A 20,237-nucleotide genomic window follows, 5' to 3' on the forward strand; every position below is an offset into this window, starting at 1 on the left:
TTCGTTAACCGGTAGGGAATCCGTATCATTAGCGAATGTCTATTTAATGAAAACAAACGTTGAGTATGTAAACAATAAGAATATAAATAAATTATGCACCTATACAGTGATGGTTAACAAATACAGTTGAGTAAACGTGCAATGGGTATGTGATTTTTTATTTACAGAGAATTCTGAATCTGCGTTGTTAGTCATTTTTACATAAATCCAAATTAGGATTCTTGGAAATAATACTTTTGCAATGCTTTTTTTCTATATTATGTCGTTTTATTAGTTGCACATGTGAATTTTTTTTGTTAAAATATTATGTCCAGATAAACGCTAATTATTTGTTTAGTACCGATTCATCGCCACTGATCTGTACAGAAGAATCGGTCTGTACTCTAAGTCATTTTTTTGTTCAATTATTGTGGTGATGGTATAAATTAGCAGCCGGGTGCGTTTGGGTTAATGGAATCAGAATTTAGTTTTGCTAGTCGGGAGAAGACGGGGGCCTCTGTCGAGTGGCGGCGGTACTGCTGAAGCAGATCTCCCTGCGCCGCGAAATCCTGACCCAAAATAATCACACGCTCAGCGGTATATTTAGCCCCGTGGCACATCAGGCGCCAACGCTCTTCGCCGAGCACCGATCCACTCGGCGGCGGACTTCAATTCAAATATTTCTTACAAAATCTTGTATTTTTTATAATTTGTGCACTGAAAGATCACGAAAATGATCCACCAACTCGTGAGCCATGGAACGTAATGGACATAGGAGCAGTCCAATAAGAACCAGGTAAAGAGCTGCATTCCCGTTCACCTACATGTAGATGTGCTCCGATTGATCGCTTAGTTTTTGCCGTTCTCTTTAATAGTGAATCAGTGATAAAATTTCAATTCGGTTTATTCATTGTTTTTTTAAGTGCGCGGTCGTAAATATTTTTATTCAGAAATGTTCAAAATTTAATTGACAGTTTGTCAACAGTTCAAAAAAATAGTTAAATAATTAATTTTTTTTTTAAATATTTTTTTAAAAAAAAATATTGTTTTTTTTCAAAATTGTGATTTTGGTTTTCAAAAAAAAATAATTTAAAATGCAATCATCTTTGCCAGAAAAGCATCAAGAGGGGACAGTGCCACCGGTGCCGATTAAGACTTATCAGTGGGAGGACGTCAAGAGATCGCGAATACAAGGTGGTTACCCTTGGACTCATCTGGATAAACCTCCCCTTGAAGGCGAGGATATTACGGCTGAGTTTATACTGAAAAATTCTGAACCTATAAGAAGATCCATGTCGCGAGAACCGTCAAGGGACCGCTCCGGCGGAAGGTCCCCCACACTTTCAACCGATGGGGGGCCCCAAAAGATTTTAATGCTGGATTCCTCTCCAGGTAGCAGTCGAAAGCTCGGAGAAGGCGAAGACGATGGCAGTGTACACGTTCCAAATTTTTCAAAAGAAATATCTTTAGACTCAGAAGAGGACATATTAGAAAAAGATAATAATATGCACGTAGATCAAAGTGAGTCACTGCCGGGGCCCGCCAATGTTGACAGTTTAAAAACTGTGAATGAACCCAAAATAACTGTCTCACCTAAAGGAATTTTAAAACGTAAACATCCTGACAGGAGTCATATCGCTCCAAATAATGACGATTCTCCAAGGAACTCGAAATGTTGTCATCCTTTTGTGGAAAAAATAAAACATATCGCTGATAAGACTATACACAAAGCTGAAAAGAATTTGCATAAGAAAGCTACTTCACCAAAAAGGAAACCTCGAATTGATGAACCCCAAGAAATTATACCTCTTGACTGTTCTCCTGGATTGGAGAGACGAGAAAAAATAAAAATAAATGAAGATTTGCATAAAGAGAAAGATAGTGTTGATGAAATTAAAATATCATTGGTAATGCAAACTGACTCTGATACTATTGAAAAAGAGCCAGTAGTGTCTTCAAATAAAAATAATGTTTTCTCTATTCCTAGTGAATTTTTAGAAGAACCGTCACCACCTACAAGAAAAAGAAAAGAGCACATCTATGAGGATATAGAGAAAGATGATGATGTCTCAATAACAGCATCACCGGATGAACAAAGTTTATCAAAACTGATCGATGAACCTGACAATGTCCAAACAAAAATTGAGATCGATCAAAAATCAAGCGATTCTAAAGACCCGAGTCTTCTCATTGATGAGCCCATGGAAGATGAAGAATCGACTTCTGAAAGTATTTCTAAATTAAAAACCATGTACGACGTGGCCATGACCCCTGAAAAAATAGAAAACCATGATAAAGAAATTCAAAACGAAGCGATAATAACAGAAACGGATGATACCGAAAGCTCAACATTAAAAGAAAACAACCGGCCGCAGAACGATACTCCCAATATAACAATTACAGAAATAGAGGATTACGTAGAAGATGATAACATAGCCGATCCAGTAGTCATTGACAATACGGCCAGTAACGATAAAGACGCTCCCGAAAATATGGGGACTTTGGATAAGCGAGTCCATTTTCAAGTATCCGAATCATTGAGCGACCCTGAACCTATCGAAGAAAGTAGTACCTCTGCACACGAAATCGAAAATTTATGGTCAAAAATGAAGTGAGTAGATTTTACAATAAGTACTGTATTCCTCAAATAATGTGCGCATTGTTTACTAACACCATTTGTGATTTTATTTGTGTATTATATTTAATAGCATGCAAATGCGCGAACCTCAGCCGCAATAATTACACTTTCTCAAACGCTTTATGTGACAGCGCGAAATAGTATCTACTGCAGAAAATGTATCCCAATAATATCGCAACCTTCCGGCATAAAAATAGATTGGTCGCGCTGTGCAGCTCGCAGAGTGGTCGCAAAGGTTCGTCGCCGGGATTGCGAAGCAGCTGAGTGGTGCTTAGTGTACTAGCGTCTCCTGCGGAGACAGTCTAACGCAGACTTGGCGTCCGATCTGTCACCGCACCAATCCATTTGATACTCTATTTTAAAATCGGCGGACCCTCGTTAAACCGCCCCCACGCATACTTCGTTCCAGCTAACGCTATCGTTCTCGTGAATATTTCAAGTCGACAGAATTGTCCGCGCGATCCGAGACGAAGTCAGAGTTTATTATAAATGTGCATGTGTGCAGAGGGCGGTATAGCGAGGGTGCGCTGAATGCAATGAAGCGGAGTTATGCAAGGTAGCACGCTGAGGCGATGGACTTCCGAGGGAGGGACGCCGAGGCGGACGCTCCCGCGACCCTCACGCGAGGGCAGCGTACCCACGGTGTCTCTGGACGTCCGGTGCGCTTGTCAGTTCTTTCAGAGTGACTCCTTGTTGCCCGACCGGCCTGAACCTCACGCGATAGTAAGACCTGCTCCGCGGCCTGCCACCATCGCTTACTTCCAAAGGTTAGTCATGTTTTCCAACCCACATGCTATAACCTACGCTTGTCTATATTTAAAAAAATAAATAACTAAGTATCACATTTGCCGGTGGTTTTTTTTTCAAAATGTTTCTGTGGATTTTCGTTTGGCCGTTGTACGGCGAACGTCATCGAGAGATAAAGTGAAAAGACTCGATTGAAATGAGGAAAGAGAATCAGCCGGTGCTCATGCTAAAACGGTAACAGTAGCGCCGCGTCTTTTGCGAGCTTTATGTAATGTTTCCATTCTATAAACACTTGCGCGATGTTAATTTTGATCCGAACGCAATGCTTTGCAATTAAAAAATGTTGAATTATTCAATCGTCACGTCTATGAAAGTCTATTATAATGAAAAGTGAACGACTATTGTCACACTTTTAAGCCTTTCTTTTTGTATTAATTACAAAATTTATTTATACGATGACAGCATTAATTAAAATATACTTCATTCCTGAATGATTATATAAATTGCAGATTCTCTTTGATATATTATATTATAATATATAACCACACATTAAACTGTATTGAAATCAAAACCTCATAAACAAAAACTATATATTATTATAACAGATAAATATCAGCATGATAGAATCCTCAAATTGTATGAGCTTATTGTCATAATATTGACGATTAGATTTTGATGTAATAAATTAACATTAGAAAATTACTTACAATAACTAAAGGTACGCTATATATTATATTTATATATCTTATACGTTTATGCCGAATGTGTAGGTATACTAAAAATTATAATTAATATAATCCCTAAAATATATTGACTAGTATGTATACCGTTGTTCTTACTATAATATATAATATAATAAAATTGATCAGAAAAATCAATACACACCGATTGATTATTTATCATATTACTAAACATATTTTAGCGTTCAGCGATTGAAATTGATATTTAACGAAATTAAAAGGTTTTTAGCATTGAATTATTATGTTATATATATAATTTTTTGATAAATTGCATATTTTGTCTTATGTATTATATTGTGTTGCATGTATTATATTGCGTCTACTATGGTATATTAGATTTGATATATACCTACCTTGTTTCGCTCGTTTTATGACTGATATTTTTTGAGTTTTGTTTGTGGAATTTTCTATAATCAATGTGTATTATAAGAGAATGTTTATTTTTCTCAAGTTGAATTATGACTATGTACCTACATTGCGCTGCGATTTTTTGAATATTATTTTTACATCATATTTTTTTATCGCAAACGTACGTGGGTCGATGTTTTGTTCAATATAACTACGTTTAACATGTTTGAAAGGTATTGAACTGTTAACAGCAATAAATTTATTATCATGACTTTATAATTAATTAAACGATCGTCTTATTGAGACAATATCCCAAATCTGGATATATTTTATATCAAGCCATCAAACATAAATATAAGCTCTGTGGTTTTCGCATTTATAAATGTATTGATATTACGCCCTTCCCCCCCCCCACATGTCCGATCCTAATAAGATCATATCATCGTTGTTTTGTAAAAAGGTTGAATCAACTATTTTGGCGAAATCGAGATTTCAATGAAAAAACTATATGTATCTCACTAGCTTTGTTGTGTAAAAACGGCGAATTTGTATCTCCACAGAAAATACTTAAACGATAATCGTAAGGGCGAATATCTACTTAGTGTTACGGAGAAACAGCGAATGTGACATATTAAGCCTTTTCAAATATTATATTATAAAGCCTATTATAAAGACAGTATTCTCTCTAAGCTTTATTATAAACTTGTTAGATATTTTTAATCATCCATAGGTAATTAATAAATAATTGTCAAAAGTTAAAAATCCTCCTGTAAAATAGCATTTTGGATAAATCGCTCTTTTCACAAAACACCGATCATATTATGTGCCTTCACAGAATAGAGGTTTTGTATTAAGATTTTTAGTTGGTAAAATAAATAAATACTATTTATCATTGAAGAAAATATTGTAGATAACCACGTATCGTATAAAGCAAAACAATTAGTTTTTAATGAAATGCTGTTTTGAATTAACTACAATATTATTATTATTGAAATTTATTTCCAGTAAGTATATCCAACGAAAACCAATATTTCCTGATCATGTAAACATTGCGAACAAATAACAAACATATGTAGTAGGTATTTCAATTAATTCAAAGCTACTATTTTTATATTCGAAATGATAAACATATTATATTATATTTAATATTAATAATTATAATATGTATTATATTGCAGGTAGGTATCTATATTAGAAATATCAGTTTAAATAATTATTATATAAACCTACCAATTTTTATATGTATATCTTAATATTTAAAAATTGTCGACAGCATATTATTATGTTATAGTAGAGGTTGAAGATTTCTTCGCATTAAATTTGTTGACATTTTATTTGTATTATATAATATTATTCTGCATAAATACCAAAAGGGACATCTATTGCAAATGATTTTGAATGCATTTATTGCGTATGTTTTTTTTCATATTTTTGGCATTTATGTTATAATATTTTTTTAAATGTGCATTATGTTTAATATTAGGTAATGAACAAGCAACAAGTAATAAATCTATATATTTTTTATTTGCATCATCTATTTTATACCAATAATTTACCTACCTACTAAGGTTTTTTCAGCTTGAACTAATATAGTAAGAAAACAAAATTTATATAGGATTTCAAACTAGTTTTCGTTGCAATAATTTTCATTTATATTATTTTGTAAAATGTATTGTTGCATGAATCCATATAATTATAGATTTAATGAAATTCCGATTTATTTTCAGCGATCATGAGTACGAACCGATCGGTAAGCCAACCTCTGAGGCTGCGGCCGCGGTCGATCAGGTGTATGTCGAGGACGACATGTCCAGCACCACTTCGCAGGAGCGCGAGGTCTTACGGCTGCCCCTCGATCAGGCCACCGGCGACAACGAAGCCTACAGCGGGACTGATGACAGGGACACCGCTTCCTCTGCCATTGCCATGCAAAAGCAGATGGAAGACAGGTACTTCGTCAACACGCCCACCACTACCGAGTCAAGGACAGACTGCGAGATAAGCACAAGCCAAGTTGATTCTTCGGCCCTAGAGGATCTACCACTCAAGAGAGAAAACAGAAAGAGAGCGAGCATTGAGGCATCGAAGTTGCAGCAAAAGATCAAGACTCAAACGGGGAAAATCCGAAACCAGGCTGGAAAACTCAAAACGAAACTAAAAGGCATGAAGAAACCACAATTCAGTATGCCTGAACGTCCAAAGTTTGAGAGGCCGAAATTCAATTTTCCGGATAGACCAAAAATTAATTTCCCCGATAGACCAAAAATAAATCTACCCGATCGACCAAAGTTTAAATTACCCGAAAGACCAAAGATTAATTTACCGGATAGACCGAAAATTAATTTCCCCGATAGACCTAAATTTAACTTCCCCGATAGACCAAAGTTCTCTTTACCTGATAGGTCTAAATTCAAATTTCCTGATAGACCAAAAATAAATTTTTCGACTTTTACTCGAAACAAAGAAAATAATCGACGCACTGAAGATGAGCATGATCCATCGACGGAATCTACATCAGGTTCTAAGAAAAATATTTTAAATTTTGATTTCCGAACTTATCCGAGATTTTTCAATAGGAATAAGAAGGATAAGTTTGCCGCCTCGTCTGCTAATCGGCCTGGAACACCGCCCCCTACATTTGCCACTGTCCCGAGAGTTAAAAAAGAAAGACTACTTGTGGGAGGCGTTTGGGACGAATCTAGTGCCAGATCAACTGAAGACCAGCCACGGCAATATGGAGGTGATAAAGACTATTCGTACAAGAATGACAAAGATTTTGAATCAAAATTAGCACAAGTTGATAAAGACTATCGCCAAATGCAAGCAGAATATGAACAAGAAAATTTGGAAATTCAAAAAACTGTCAAAGCAAAATTAGAAAATGCTGAATTATGGAACGCAATGGAGAGAAATAATGCGGCAAAAGTTGACCACAGAGTTTCACTTCCGTATATTTTACCCAGTGAAGAAACACATGATCCAGCATTCGATCGTGAAACTGGACATGAAGACGATGAATCGTCTGCAGCTTCAGCGGGAAATCATCGTCGAGGCGTATTAGAAGAAATTGACAATGATGAATTTTTCTTGCGTCAAAAAGGTATATCTCAAGACAATATTGAAGTTGGAAAATATCTTACAGATGAAATACGAGACGCTTTCAGATCTCCAGTTAACGCGTTGAGTCAGATGGATACAGGTGATAGATACGAAGAAAGAAGTGTACCTGATAACAACAACTTTAATTATCCACAACAAGAAGATAGGTATTACCAATTTGGAAAAGATGACAGCGTAGAACAAGATGAGCCAATGGAATACCACCAGAATGAACATGGTTTCATGACAGAAAATGATGACGGATATTACACGTTCCCTCCAGTCAGACCTTCAAGAGCAAGGAAAATGAAAGGAAATAAGCCTACTGAAGACACAAGTAATTACATAGAAGATATCATTGAGCCTGAACCGGAAATACAAGTTCACAACATAGCAATCGAGAGTATTCCAGCGCCAGAAATGTTTTCAGAGCCAATTTCCCAATCCTATAGCGAGGAAGAAAATCTCGATAATATGCGAATAAATTCGTTCGGATATAAGGATCCAGATATTTTGGAGAATTTAAATGAATATGAGAATGAAATTGAACAAACTCGAGAGATGCCCGCTGTGCCCAAGAGACGCAAGAAAAATACAAAGGAACCACATAGTTACCAAGACACTGACTCTTTCCAGCAAGAGACATTTGAAGATGATAATTGGGAGAAGCCTATTGACAATGACGATAAAAGTATAAATGACGAGGTGAGCATTTTTTACACTTATTAATAAACGTCCATGACTTAAACATTTAAGTACCTAGTACTAAATCATTATAAAATGACATGACAAAAAGTCTCATTTTCTGTAATATGTGTCAAGGGAATAAACGCATTTAGGAACAAATTATAACCAATTTTTAAAACGTAATCTTATAATTATATGTAATTGCACAGGTACAAATTATTAACTTTTTAATTTTGTAACTCTCATGCGTTCAAACTACGATGTAATCTATCTATAAACAATTTTTAAAAACTGTTTACGAACATTTGAGAGCTTTTTATACAATGGACATATTTGTTGTATTCCGCCGCGGATTTAAAACATGTACAAATATAATGACTCACATACAGGTAGAATAATATTTCGGCAGATTTTTTTATTATTTTATTGAAAGTTGCGACGCGTGGTACTGTTAAATATTGTTCTGATTAAAGCGCGCAATATTATATGATATAATATAACTGTCTAAAATACATTAAATTTGATAGCAAAGTTTTCAGGTGTGGATGTGCGTACTATGTACGTAGATTATTTGTGTATCGTTAAAAGGTGATAGCCCAGTATAATTAATTGTAGCTGGACACAATATGTATCTTGGACTAGGCATTGCATACACAATGTTTAAAATTGAACGAATTTGTAAATCTTTAAAAATATACGTACCTCGAACACTCATCCATTAATTTCCGGTAAATATGCTTTACCAAAGAATGCTTGAATCCTATGAAATATTCAGTGAATAAGAAATAGCTTTATTAAATATAATATGTTATTCTATGACATATTGTTAACAATGCATTCAGATTTATTTGTGGTGACATAGAAAGAAAGATATATTTTTTTTATATAAAGAACCGTGGTATTTTCATACATTACTAGAACTTACAGAGAAGAACTAATTTAGATCATATAATTATTATTAAATAATTAATTACCTAATATTGAAGATTTTATACATTTAATTTCACATATAATCATTTAGAATTAATTAGCCTATTGAAAGAATGAAAAAAATGAGATAAAAATATTTCATATTATGTTATTAACGTAATCTGTACTGAAGTATATTATGTGTTATATAAGATTAGCAAGAGATAGATTTAATAAATGGAAAGAAATAATATAGATCCACAAATTTAGTACTGTAGCAACCCAGAACAACTTGGTAAATATGTACTCGTAACGATCATATAGATTCTTAAGTTACGAAATGCGATCCAATGATCATCCAACTTTTTTTCGTTATATGCAGATATTAATAAAATACGTTTGAAGAAAATTTTGTCATTATTCACTAGTTGTGTTTCGTGAGTATTAATTTGGTGAAAGATTCATAAAAATTACTTTCTAATGAATATTTTTTCTTCAGCTTGCCCCAAATATTTACAAATTATTTTATTTATATTTCAATGTCATTCTAAATTAATACAAATGTGTAAATCTGGTAATATGATACAATATAACGAGCTATATTATTTTCCTCTAACTTTCGATCAGAACAGTTTTGCCAAACAAAAGTATTCCATATAATATTATATTGTTTTATCAATTTCGCATTGCAAATTTATTTGTTGCATATCAGACTAATCTAAGATTTATTTTCCAATTTACCAAAGTCGCACTGAGAGACAAAAATGCATTACATTAGTTTTAAAAACGTATAAGAGATGTTATCGTCAAATTACCCATCGATGTTTAAATGAACAATCAAAAGAAAACGTAAACTTTTCCATAGTTGCCAATTCAAGTAGCTACACACTAAAATTGTTTCGAAATTAATGCTGTCAATATTTTAATATAAACTGTTCATATGAATTCTTCTTTCTATAATTCTTTGGTTAATCCCCATGTTCCTCAAATAAAATAAATTCATTTTCCGTTTATTATTACTGAATACAAGTTAATGGAGTTTATTAAACTAAAACGACTTATAAGCGAGCAGTTTGATTTTTTTTTCACTAACTAACATAATAAAAAATAATAATTATAAATTCGTCGTGGAATAAAATATTGCTGATACAATTACGAGACACTGGAGATGATATTCTAAACAAGCTACACCAATAAAATAACAGTCAAAAATGTCGATAGTTATTTTCCTCAAAAAGAATTCTTATAAGATCTATGAAATCATATTGTAAATCACAGTGACTAAGGGTGGCTTTTGGAAATATGTAGGCTGTGGAGATCTGATAAAAAGAACACACTTAACAGGTATACTTACGAGAAATAAGAAGATAATACGATATTACTACTAATGAATAGGTATACACTAATGACAACAACACACAAATTTAATGAAACTTCAAAAACTCACTGACGGTATAAAATTAAGCGATCAGTTTAAATTAAGTACGCATTTTTTCAAAACATTTATACCTACTCATCAAAAATCATTAGATAAAAGTTCTTTTTATTTTTAAAAACAGTGTATATTTATTGATATTCGATTAAGCACCATAGAAATTATTTTTTTGATTATCTTATTATCAATTATTTAGTTTTAGGCTCTGCGATTGGAGCTTACCTTAGTTCATACAATTCGATAAACTGGGCGGGGCTACGTCACGTAAAGTCCATATGAAAAAAATTGAGAATTATTTGAAACATAATCCGACCTTTATTTACGTCAAGACTGTGGTATATTTTTTAAAACCTTTGCAGATTAATTTATAATAATTATCTGTGTAATATATTCCTACACATACGGCATCTCTCGTTGGCAACATAAATTATTTTATTGAATATATTATAATCAAGTGATTATACAAATATGTCAATATGCAATCAAAAAATATTTTTCTTAAGAAGGTAGGCTTCAAATAATCGCCTAGTATGGAGTCTTCGCCACTGGCAAATCAGATGTTTACAGTTATTATATCGTCTCTGTTCTGGCAGAACACACTAACTGGAGAATACTAGTTTTGAGTAATTTGACTTTGAAGTTGTTAAAATGTTTGAAATGGTCTATCATGTGAGTTTATTAAGTAATCGTAAAAAGAATGACTTTAAAATAAAGACTGTTTATTTATTAAGAAGGTTTCCAGACAATAAAGTTTGAAATAAGGAACATTTTGGTATAACTAACTCAATATGTCATTTTCTCGAATTAGTGTCTTCTGCCAGAATAGTGACGATATTATACAATATAATATACCGGATATCTAAGGTAGTTTATCATAAGGACATAACACGTTCGGGAAAACTCAATTAAGATTATTCTCGTCATTAATATTTAGCGACTAATGACTTTATAGTTTTAAGATTTTTTTGTTTCCATTGTAAATATAATAAATTATAAAATATAAAAGTTGCTAAGTCTCGTAAAACATGACGTTATGGAGTAAATGCAATTTGAAGTTTGACATGCCGTCTAAAATTAGGCATAATAATAATTTCTTTGTGCTTTTTGCATGTTCTATATATCGGATGACCTTGAATTTTTGTTCTAGCATAAATGTTCATAATAAGTAGACACATAATCCGGTGTTAACTTTAAATACCTAAATTATCGACTTACCAACTTTTGGAAGCAACCCCACAATATTCAAAAAGTAAATAATTGTCTACAAAATATATGACGATTTATGTAGGAATCCATACTTAAATCATTTTCGGCAAAAACATACTTTATAATATACTCTGAAGTTACATATATATTGGCAGCCAATGTCACAAAGAAAGAAATATTTGCATAAAATCATTTGTATGCCAGATTTTTATTCTATATTATGTCAAATAAAAAGTGATCCGTAATATTATGAATGATTTGTTTTAGACAATTGTCATAAAATTGTCAACAACCGAAAAACTTATAAATACCAAAAATACGTTATCTTGATTGGTTTGTTTAATTATTATTGGCAAACTCAACATAGGTACTAAAAAGTGGAAAAGTTGCCAAAAAATAATATATTATACCTAGTTCAAAACAAATAAACTTCTGTTATAATGAGAGTATTGCGAACTTTAGTATTAAAATACACAGATGATTTGATTATTGTGGAAGTAGCAATTTAAAAAAATATTATTTTCAGCGATGGCAGTATTAAATTTTTTTTTTTTTTTTTAATTATTAATAACCATGTCCTTGCTTTTTCGTACAAGGTGGTTGTTAGTAATTTTTGAACAATTACAAACACCCCGGCTTTGAGAATAACATATAAATGTTTTTATCATGACCGGGAATCGAACCCAAAACTCTCGGGTAGAAGGCCAGTGCCTTTCCCACTACACCACTTATTAGTTACTTACAGTATTGAATGTTATACTTACTCGAAAATTAAACATATTGATCATATTTTAGCGTTTGTTTGGATTATATTACCATGTTTTGGTTACCTACTCAGACACTTTCGTATATTTACGATGTTATGGGAATGTTCATTCAAATCGTTAATAATGATATACATATCAGACAAAATTCAAAAAATGACCCAATGGAATTCGACCTGACAACTTTCATTTTCCGCGTGATGCGAGGATTAGCATCCAACTTTCAGGTTTGCGAATTATTTTCGTTATAACATCCTTGCATATGATTATAATTAATATTTTATTTATTTTTATTGATATATCTTTAATGAATATACATTATTAAATCATTTGTATATTCACTATTAAATAAAAATCAAATGAGTCATTCTTTGCATTTATTATACTAATGCAGTGTGTTTTTAGCAAAATGCGCCCCTGGCAAATAAATCTCTTAATACAATAATAATATGTATTGTGAATATTGATCTTAGTGAATCTACAATACAAAATGCTGTCCAACTTTCATATATGTATAGCTATATCTTTGGTAAAAATAGTTCAAACAAAGGTAAAATTAATAATGCAAAATGACGTTTTTTTTAATTAAAAATATAAACTGCCTAAGATTTGTTTATGGTTGAGGTCATCAAAAAATAATTGTCTAGCGCCCTATCGGATCTTAATCCGCTATTGGATTTGACTAGACCAATATACATCGGTGCGGTCCCGACACAAATTTCCGTGCACAGACCACCAAAGTTTTAAACTCAACTTACGTCGTACAAATAAACATTCCACAAGACCACGCGTCACTACTTCCGATAAAATACTTAAAATCTCCCCGAGCATGGTCACACTTGTTTGTTTGACAGTATTTTTGTCATATTTGGAATACTTTTTTTGAAACAACCTACTTCACTTTAATATTTTTATTATTTGTACAGATAAATTTTGTAAAACGTATTGTTTAAAAAAATGCATTCATACAAATAATAAATTACTGAATAGTATGTTTAAAAATTATTAAATGTTCGTAAACAGTTTTTATACGATGTGTATTTGCTCACGCAGAAATGAATCCTATTCTGACTATATTCTTCTTATCGTGCCATTCCATCAGGGCGATCTTTGTTTTATTCATGTCCGCAAACTTGTACGTATGTAGTTCTCCGTATCACACTTCTCCGTGAAATGTTGTATCGAAAATATATGGCCGTATATTAAAGACCGTCCAAACTCTTTGGGTCGTATAGTACTGACATAAAATTCATGTCTAAATAAAAAACGGTTGTTGTCGGTTTACACTTTGGTACTGGATTATTTGTTAGGTTAGGCTAGGTTTTCATTCTTGAATTATTCATGAATTTTGCCAAAATCAGCTATGAAAATTGAATTAATATTCATATTGAATCTAATATAATTGGAAACCGTATAGTAGTAGTGAAGGGTGACGGTAGGTTGTTAAGATCCGCCATAAATAGTGCACATTAAACTTTATTGGTCAAACGTATTTTTTTGTTTATATTGAACTAAGACTACAATAAATTTACAGATGGTGTTTGATTAGTTTTTAGAAATTAATTAAACCCTGCCTAACCTAACCATAATAGTTTTGGTGTACTTTGTGCGATACGACAAAATTATGGACACTTTTTCATTCATACTTATTTGTTGGATTAAGAATACATATTGATATTACAAAATTTGTAATAACAATATTTAATATTGTTGGTTATATTTATTAAATTCATTAGGCCCTACCTAAACCAAACTATAATAGATAAAAAATATTATTCTATCTATAAAATAACTAATGTATGATTTATTTGCATAATTTTAGATATTTTATAGATAGACAAATATTTTTTGACTATTACATATTTATTATGGCTTGGTTTCGCAGGGTTTAATTGAATTTTATAAACTAACCAACACTGTCTGTAAACTGTAGTCTTATCTCAATGAAAATATATTGCGTACGACTGACAAAGCTTAGTTTGCACTAATTATGACGGATTTTAACAGCCTATCTCTACCCTTTGCCACTGCCGTATAGTATAGTCATCTCTTTCCGATAGAAAGCTCACGGCTAACTGTGCCACGGTGAAATACTGTACGTACAATTTACATGTAACCTATTCTATTATCTCCGAAACAGTTGGTGGAACATCACGGAGCTTCTCAATCCACACAAAAATGGCGTCGTCATCAGTCTGACATTACATTGTTGGGTGTCAATTAGTATTTGAAACGCAGACAAAACGACAAATATAATATTATTTACGCAAGTACGGTTTATTCGTTAGCGATATAAAACACAATGGAGAGTAATGTGCGGTAATAGTGTTTGGCAAAATATTTTGATTGTGGCCCTTAGCGGTTTTACAAAATAAGTATTACCTACATAATAAGTGGAGCATTCATACTGCGCAACGATACAACCTACCAGTATATAATAGTATTATAGCAGTGTGCAACTTATCTTATTATGTTATGTTACGACGTCTTACTTCTCTGTGCTACATCTATAATATAATATTATATAATATAAACTCTTGCAGCTAATAATGAGTCAGCATGTATCATTTTTTTTTTCATGTAGTAATTTTGCAGAGACATTTATAATTTATAATAACGTCCACGGATATCATCTGTATTAATACAATTTATTGTAATATAAGTCACGGATATAATGATACTTTTATAAACATTATAATACTAGGTTATAATATATAAATGTTGTTTTAATATAGTGAAATATATGATACATAATTTAAAAAGCTATATATATTATAGCTATCAGTAGTTTTTTTAACATGCACCGCAGTGGCATGGGATATCGCATGATATTAAAAAAAATATGTATAATAATATAATGCGCTGATGTACGGTTACAATAAAAAAAATCAAATACATCGTCATCTGGTTTCTTCATGCAATAACCAAATGAAATCAAGTGAAGAAAAATCTACGTTTGTTTTTTATTTCGAAATTATGTATATTGTATGTGTACTTTATTCTCGTGGAAATTTCAAAAAACGTATGTAATTGGTACTCAAAAATCTCTAGTATGTGATTCTGATGATTTTAAATTATCAGCTAAGGAAATCTCAAAAGTAGTCTTGAATCTTAACCAAAAAGGGAAAATTTTCAATTGACTTCTCATAACATTCATTTTACCATTTACAACACAAGATCAGTATTTAGCATACTTAATTGAAAATAATATAGGTATAACTAAAGTTGTAAAAATAAAGATACATAGGTATTTAATTTTTCAAATTCCATCATTATTTGTCTACTATCATTGACATTATGTGTTCGAATCCCACTCGGTCCAAGTTAAATATTATACATATAATAAGATATAATATTGTAATATAAGTATCCACCTATGTAAATTCTTCATAACCCTTCAATCCTCTAATACAAGTAAATACTTATTAAATTATATAAATTATTGTATTATTTTACAGATTGTATTTCACAGAGTGGAGTACATGGTGGAAAAATATACTAATCCGATTGTCAATGAAGCTCCAGCTGTGCCTAGACGAACCCGTTCCCGATCTCGAGGATCTCGGGCTACATCTGTAGGTGACGATGATCGTACCTCAAGAGGTGCAGAATCTATCGTACTAGACTCCCACACTCAACTGCCAACTGCAGATACAGACTTTCTTGATGACCTGGACGATGGACCCGGCTATGCTATTGTCGATAAAATTATGTCACAAAAAAATACTGCTCCAGCACCTCAGCCGCCAGCTCCATTCCGAAGACATCGATCTGCAAAAAGCCTTAGCAGCGATAGAGACTATTTCACAGTTCCGCGAGCTCTTAAAGAAGCTTCACCTCCCAAGAGACCTTTGAGAAATTACAGCACTCTTGGACCATCAAGACCCCCAAGAAAAAAGTTCTCTACGACTAGTCTCACAAATTTAGAAGATTTGGCGATAAATGAACCCGGCTCAGATGGCACTCAGTATGTCGAGATTGATGATGAAGATCAAGAAATTCATAAAGATCTTAAATCTGGTGAAGTTATCAGTAAAATGAAGGATAGGCCGTTGCCTCCTCCTCCGCGACCACCCAGAGGACCAAAAAAGAAGAAGCATCCCGATAACAAAGAGTACTTGGATGATGAAGACATTGATCCTGGTGTGTTTGAATTCAATGCAAACTTTCAATTAGAATTAGATAATCAAAAAATGATAGATGACCTGAAATGCGAAGAAGATTTGAAAGAAAGTGTAGCTTGTGTAGAAGAAGAGCAAAACGATCCTGATCCTTATTATCAAGATGATGTGATAGAAATAGAAGTTTCTACTCAAACTGATCCCTTACCAGATGATTTTGATTACGAGTTGGGAATGGAAGGTATTGAATTCAATGATAATCTTGATTGTGTTTCTTCTACAGCAGAAGCGCTTCCAGAAACATTGAAAGAAGACACCGAAGAAAACTCTATCGATGTTGAAATTTTATCCAGGGGGCTTCAGAAATTCAGGGAATCCTCAAGACCCAGTTCTAGATCTGGAAGGCCAAAAACACCATCAGAAAGACAGAAAACTCCAACAGAACGTCCAAAAACTCCGTTAGGGAGAATGTCACCCACTGCAATTCTCGTAGAACGCCGGGTTTCAAGCCCTACTAGAATTAACGAACGGGATGAAATTGTAACAGAAGCTTCTCTTACTGTCTTACCTATTGATGAGCCACTTACATTTAGTAGTGAATCTAGAACTTATAGCTCTCAAAATCAAGCATATCCGGATGTTTCTCATTTACCAATACAATCACAAATGATGTGGCAAAATAAAGATTCCTTCCCTAAAGATGAAGAAATTAAGCAACAATGTCGGGTCGAAAGCATACCAATCCAGGATAGGTGCTTAGATTTAGATGAAGAATGTACAAGTCCAATAGAATTACCAAGAAATCTTTTTCAACATATTAATAATACCAGCCTCGAAGCTGATGTTGTCAGAACGCAAAGATTACAAGTTTCTGATTTGGAAGTGGACCGCCTAAATGTCACAGAATTGCAAGCGCAGAAAATTCTTGTATCAGAAATAGAAGGTCTTTCATTGCAAGTAACTGACATGAATTCTAAGTCAGGCCACATATATGTAAGAGGCATAGATTTAGCCCCAGGGATCGTAGAAGAAATACTGCAAAAGTTTTCTCAGATGACATCCCAATGCACGGATCAAAAATCACGTTCGGATACCACCCAAGAAACGCAAACTGAAAGCGAAGCATATTCACCTGATAACTTACCTCCGGATGTTGAGATGATTGAACAGACAGCTGTTATCACCAAAAACCAACAAAGTCCTCCTCTAGTTGCTCCTCCCCCAGTTCCACTTCCTCCATCAGTTCCTATTACTCCATCAGTCCCCATTACTCCATCGGTCCCTCTTCCTCATTCAGAATCAACACCTGTGACAAATGATGCCCCTGAACGCCCACCTCTGCCAACGATTCCTCCATCTTTATATCCTATGGCGTATTACCCTGAATATTCATTACCACCAGGATCGTTTTACAGATTGAGATCACCCAATGAAAGAAATCCAGCTGATTTTTCTGAAGACTTTCCTGCTGCTCCATCCCGTCGTCGAAAGCATAAACGGGAACCAGTATCCAGTTCCGATGAGGAATACAGGCCTTCTGCTAGACGGCAGCCTATGTCACGCCAAAACGAGCCATCGGTAGGCGAATTATCAGTTCAACTGTTCCGTGCATGCCAAAACTCAGTAACTAGAACTATTCAGCATATACTGACCTATATCACATCGCATTTCGGAACAGGTGAAGATAAAAAAGACGTACAAATGGCGTTGGTCATAATCTTAGTTATGATTGCAGGACTCATTATGTTAGGTGTCGGAGACGGAAGAACGGTCCATCATCACCACTGGGACTTCTTCAATCCCCCGACGCACGAGAAATGATGATTCAGTATACGTAAGCTTGTGTATTTTGCTTAGCGGAGAAAGTATTGTTTTCAAATACAATATTTTTACACCGATAGATGTATGTAATCTTTATCATATTATACTCTATAGGACTCTTCCAAATATTGTATCGTATAGATATTATATAAGAGTGCCAGTATTATCTCCTTATCTGGATGTATAATTTGATCAAAAAATCCGTTTAAAAGATTATTCTGAAGGTGAATTTGCACTATCATTTGAAAATACCATTATGGATGTGTTCGTAAGAAAAGTATCTATTTTTAAAATAATGAACTATTTGTAACTGAGTAATAAACAATTGACTCAATATTGGTTCTCATTCTAAATGTAAAGAACTCTGCATTTGATTTTATATTTACAATTTTGCAATTATAATTAAATCTAGAAATCTTTTAGTTAATGTTTTGCATTTGCTGCCAACTCTGGTATCATTTTCATATTGTATTCTTAATTGTAATAATCCTTAATCAACATTGTTATTGTAATTTATTATTTTAAAAGTATTTTAACATAGAAGACCACTGATGTTAGAAATATATATAAAAATATGTATATAACGCCATTGTTGTGGCTATTATTTATTTACCGTCATTTATGTGACTTAACCATTTTATTATATATAAAATAAAAAAGCTCTAACCCTTCGATGTAATAATACTGTATGTATAAAACAATAAGAGTATTGTAAGTAAGATCTGTACGTGATTGGAAAATGTCGTCAAACACTTTTTAATGCCTTGAAGACACAAAAGCAAAAAGAAAATATAAATATTCTACCCTAAAGCTGAGTTTTTATTTAATCATTCGTCACCATCCGAATAATCTCAAAACATTTAAAATTACTATATTTTAGTATTGTAATATATGTATATATTCAAAATTACCCAGGGGCGAAGGGTGGAGGTAGACTAGTAAAGATCCGAAATAAATAGTGCATACAGCAGCTTTGTCAGTCATACGTATTTGTTTTCATTTATATAAGTCTACAATTTAGAGATGGTGTTAGCTAGTTTTTAAAATTCAATTATACCCCGCAAAAACCAAACTATAATAGTCAAAAACTACTCGTATATCTATATAATATCTGAAATAATACAATGAAATCATACACACCTTCGGATATTTTATAGATAGAATAATATTTTTTATTATAGTTTGGTTTAGAACCAACAATATGTGTAATATGTATTCTTAATCCAACGAAAACAAATAATTATAAATGAGAAAGTGTGCACAATTTTGTCGTATTGCCCAAAATATACCAAAACTATTATAGTTTAGTATGCATTGATTGGTTTTTAAAAACTAAAGATTACCATCTGTAAATTGTAGTTTTAGTTCAATAAAAACAAATATGTATGTGCACTATTTATGTTGTATCTTAACAGCTTACCTCCACCCTTCGCTGCTAAATTATTACCTATAAAGCTAGTTGGTATGCATGGCTACGGGCTTGAATATTGCGTTTGGTAAAAATATCACATCGTCACCTTAATTAGTAAAACTCATATTGATTGAGTACACTCCTGCCATTAAGCCGCATAGCCTACTGCTTAATCTACGAACCAGCTAACTCCATTTGGGCTAATTGTTCAGGAAAGAGAAAAAACTTAATAATTGAACTATCAAGCGGAATTTAAAAATTCCAAAAATACAATGCAAAAATGCTATGAATAAACACACTATTTTAATTTAAAATTACTATTTTAACTTTAA

The 20,237-nt window shown here is 32.9% G+C and overlaps 1 protein-coding gene across 3 annotated transcripts; it reads left to right on the top strand.

Moving 5' to 3' along the window:
- The first annotated feature begins 592 nt into the window (after positions 1-592).
- LOC147079885 (uncharacterized) lies at positions 593-19,304 on the top strand. 3 transcript variants are annotated; one of them, XM_085945395.1, is made up of 4 exons: positions 593-775; positions 1,093-2,590; positions 6,180-8,256; positions 16,011-19,304. In XM_085945395.1, exons 2-4 carry the CDS (start codon positions 1,272-1,274, stop codon positions 18,492-18,494), a joined length of 5,880 nt encoding a protein of 1,959 aa, XP_085801521.1. In that variant the 5' UTR covers positions 593-775; positions 1,093-1,271; the 3' UTR covers positions 18,495-19,304. The 3 variants fall into 3 exon arrangements, with proteins under 3 accessions (XP_085801521.1, XP_085801529.1, XP_085801511.1); XM_085945403.1 differs by having other exon boundaries at positions 1,098-2,590; XM_085945385.1 differs by lacking the exon at positions 593-775 and having other exon boundaries at positions 933-2,590.
- Positions 19,305-20,237: the final 933 nt, after the last annotated feature.

Source organism: Rhyacophila brunnea, unplaced genomic scaffold, assembly GCF_057557595.1.
Source record: "Rhyacophila brunnea isolate RB1 unplaced genomic scaffold, BYU_Rbru_1.0 scaffold_1, whole genome shotgun sequence".
In the NCBI taxonomy this organism is placed as follows: Eukaryota; Metazoa; Arthropoda; class Insecta; order Trichoptera; family Rhyacophilidae; genus Rhyacophila; species Rhyacophila brunnea.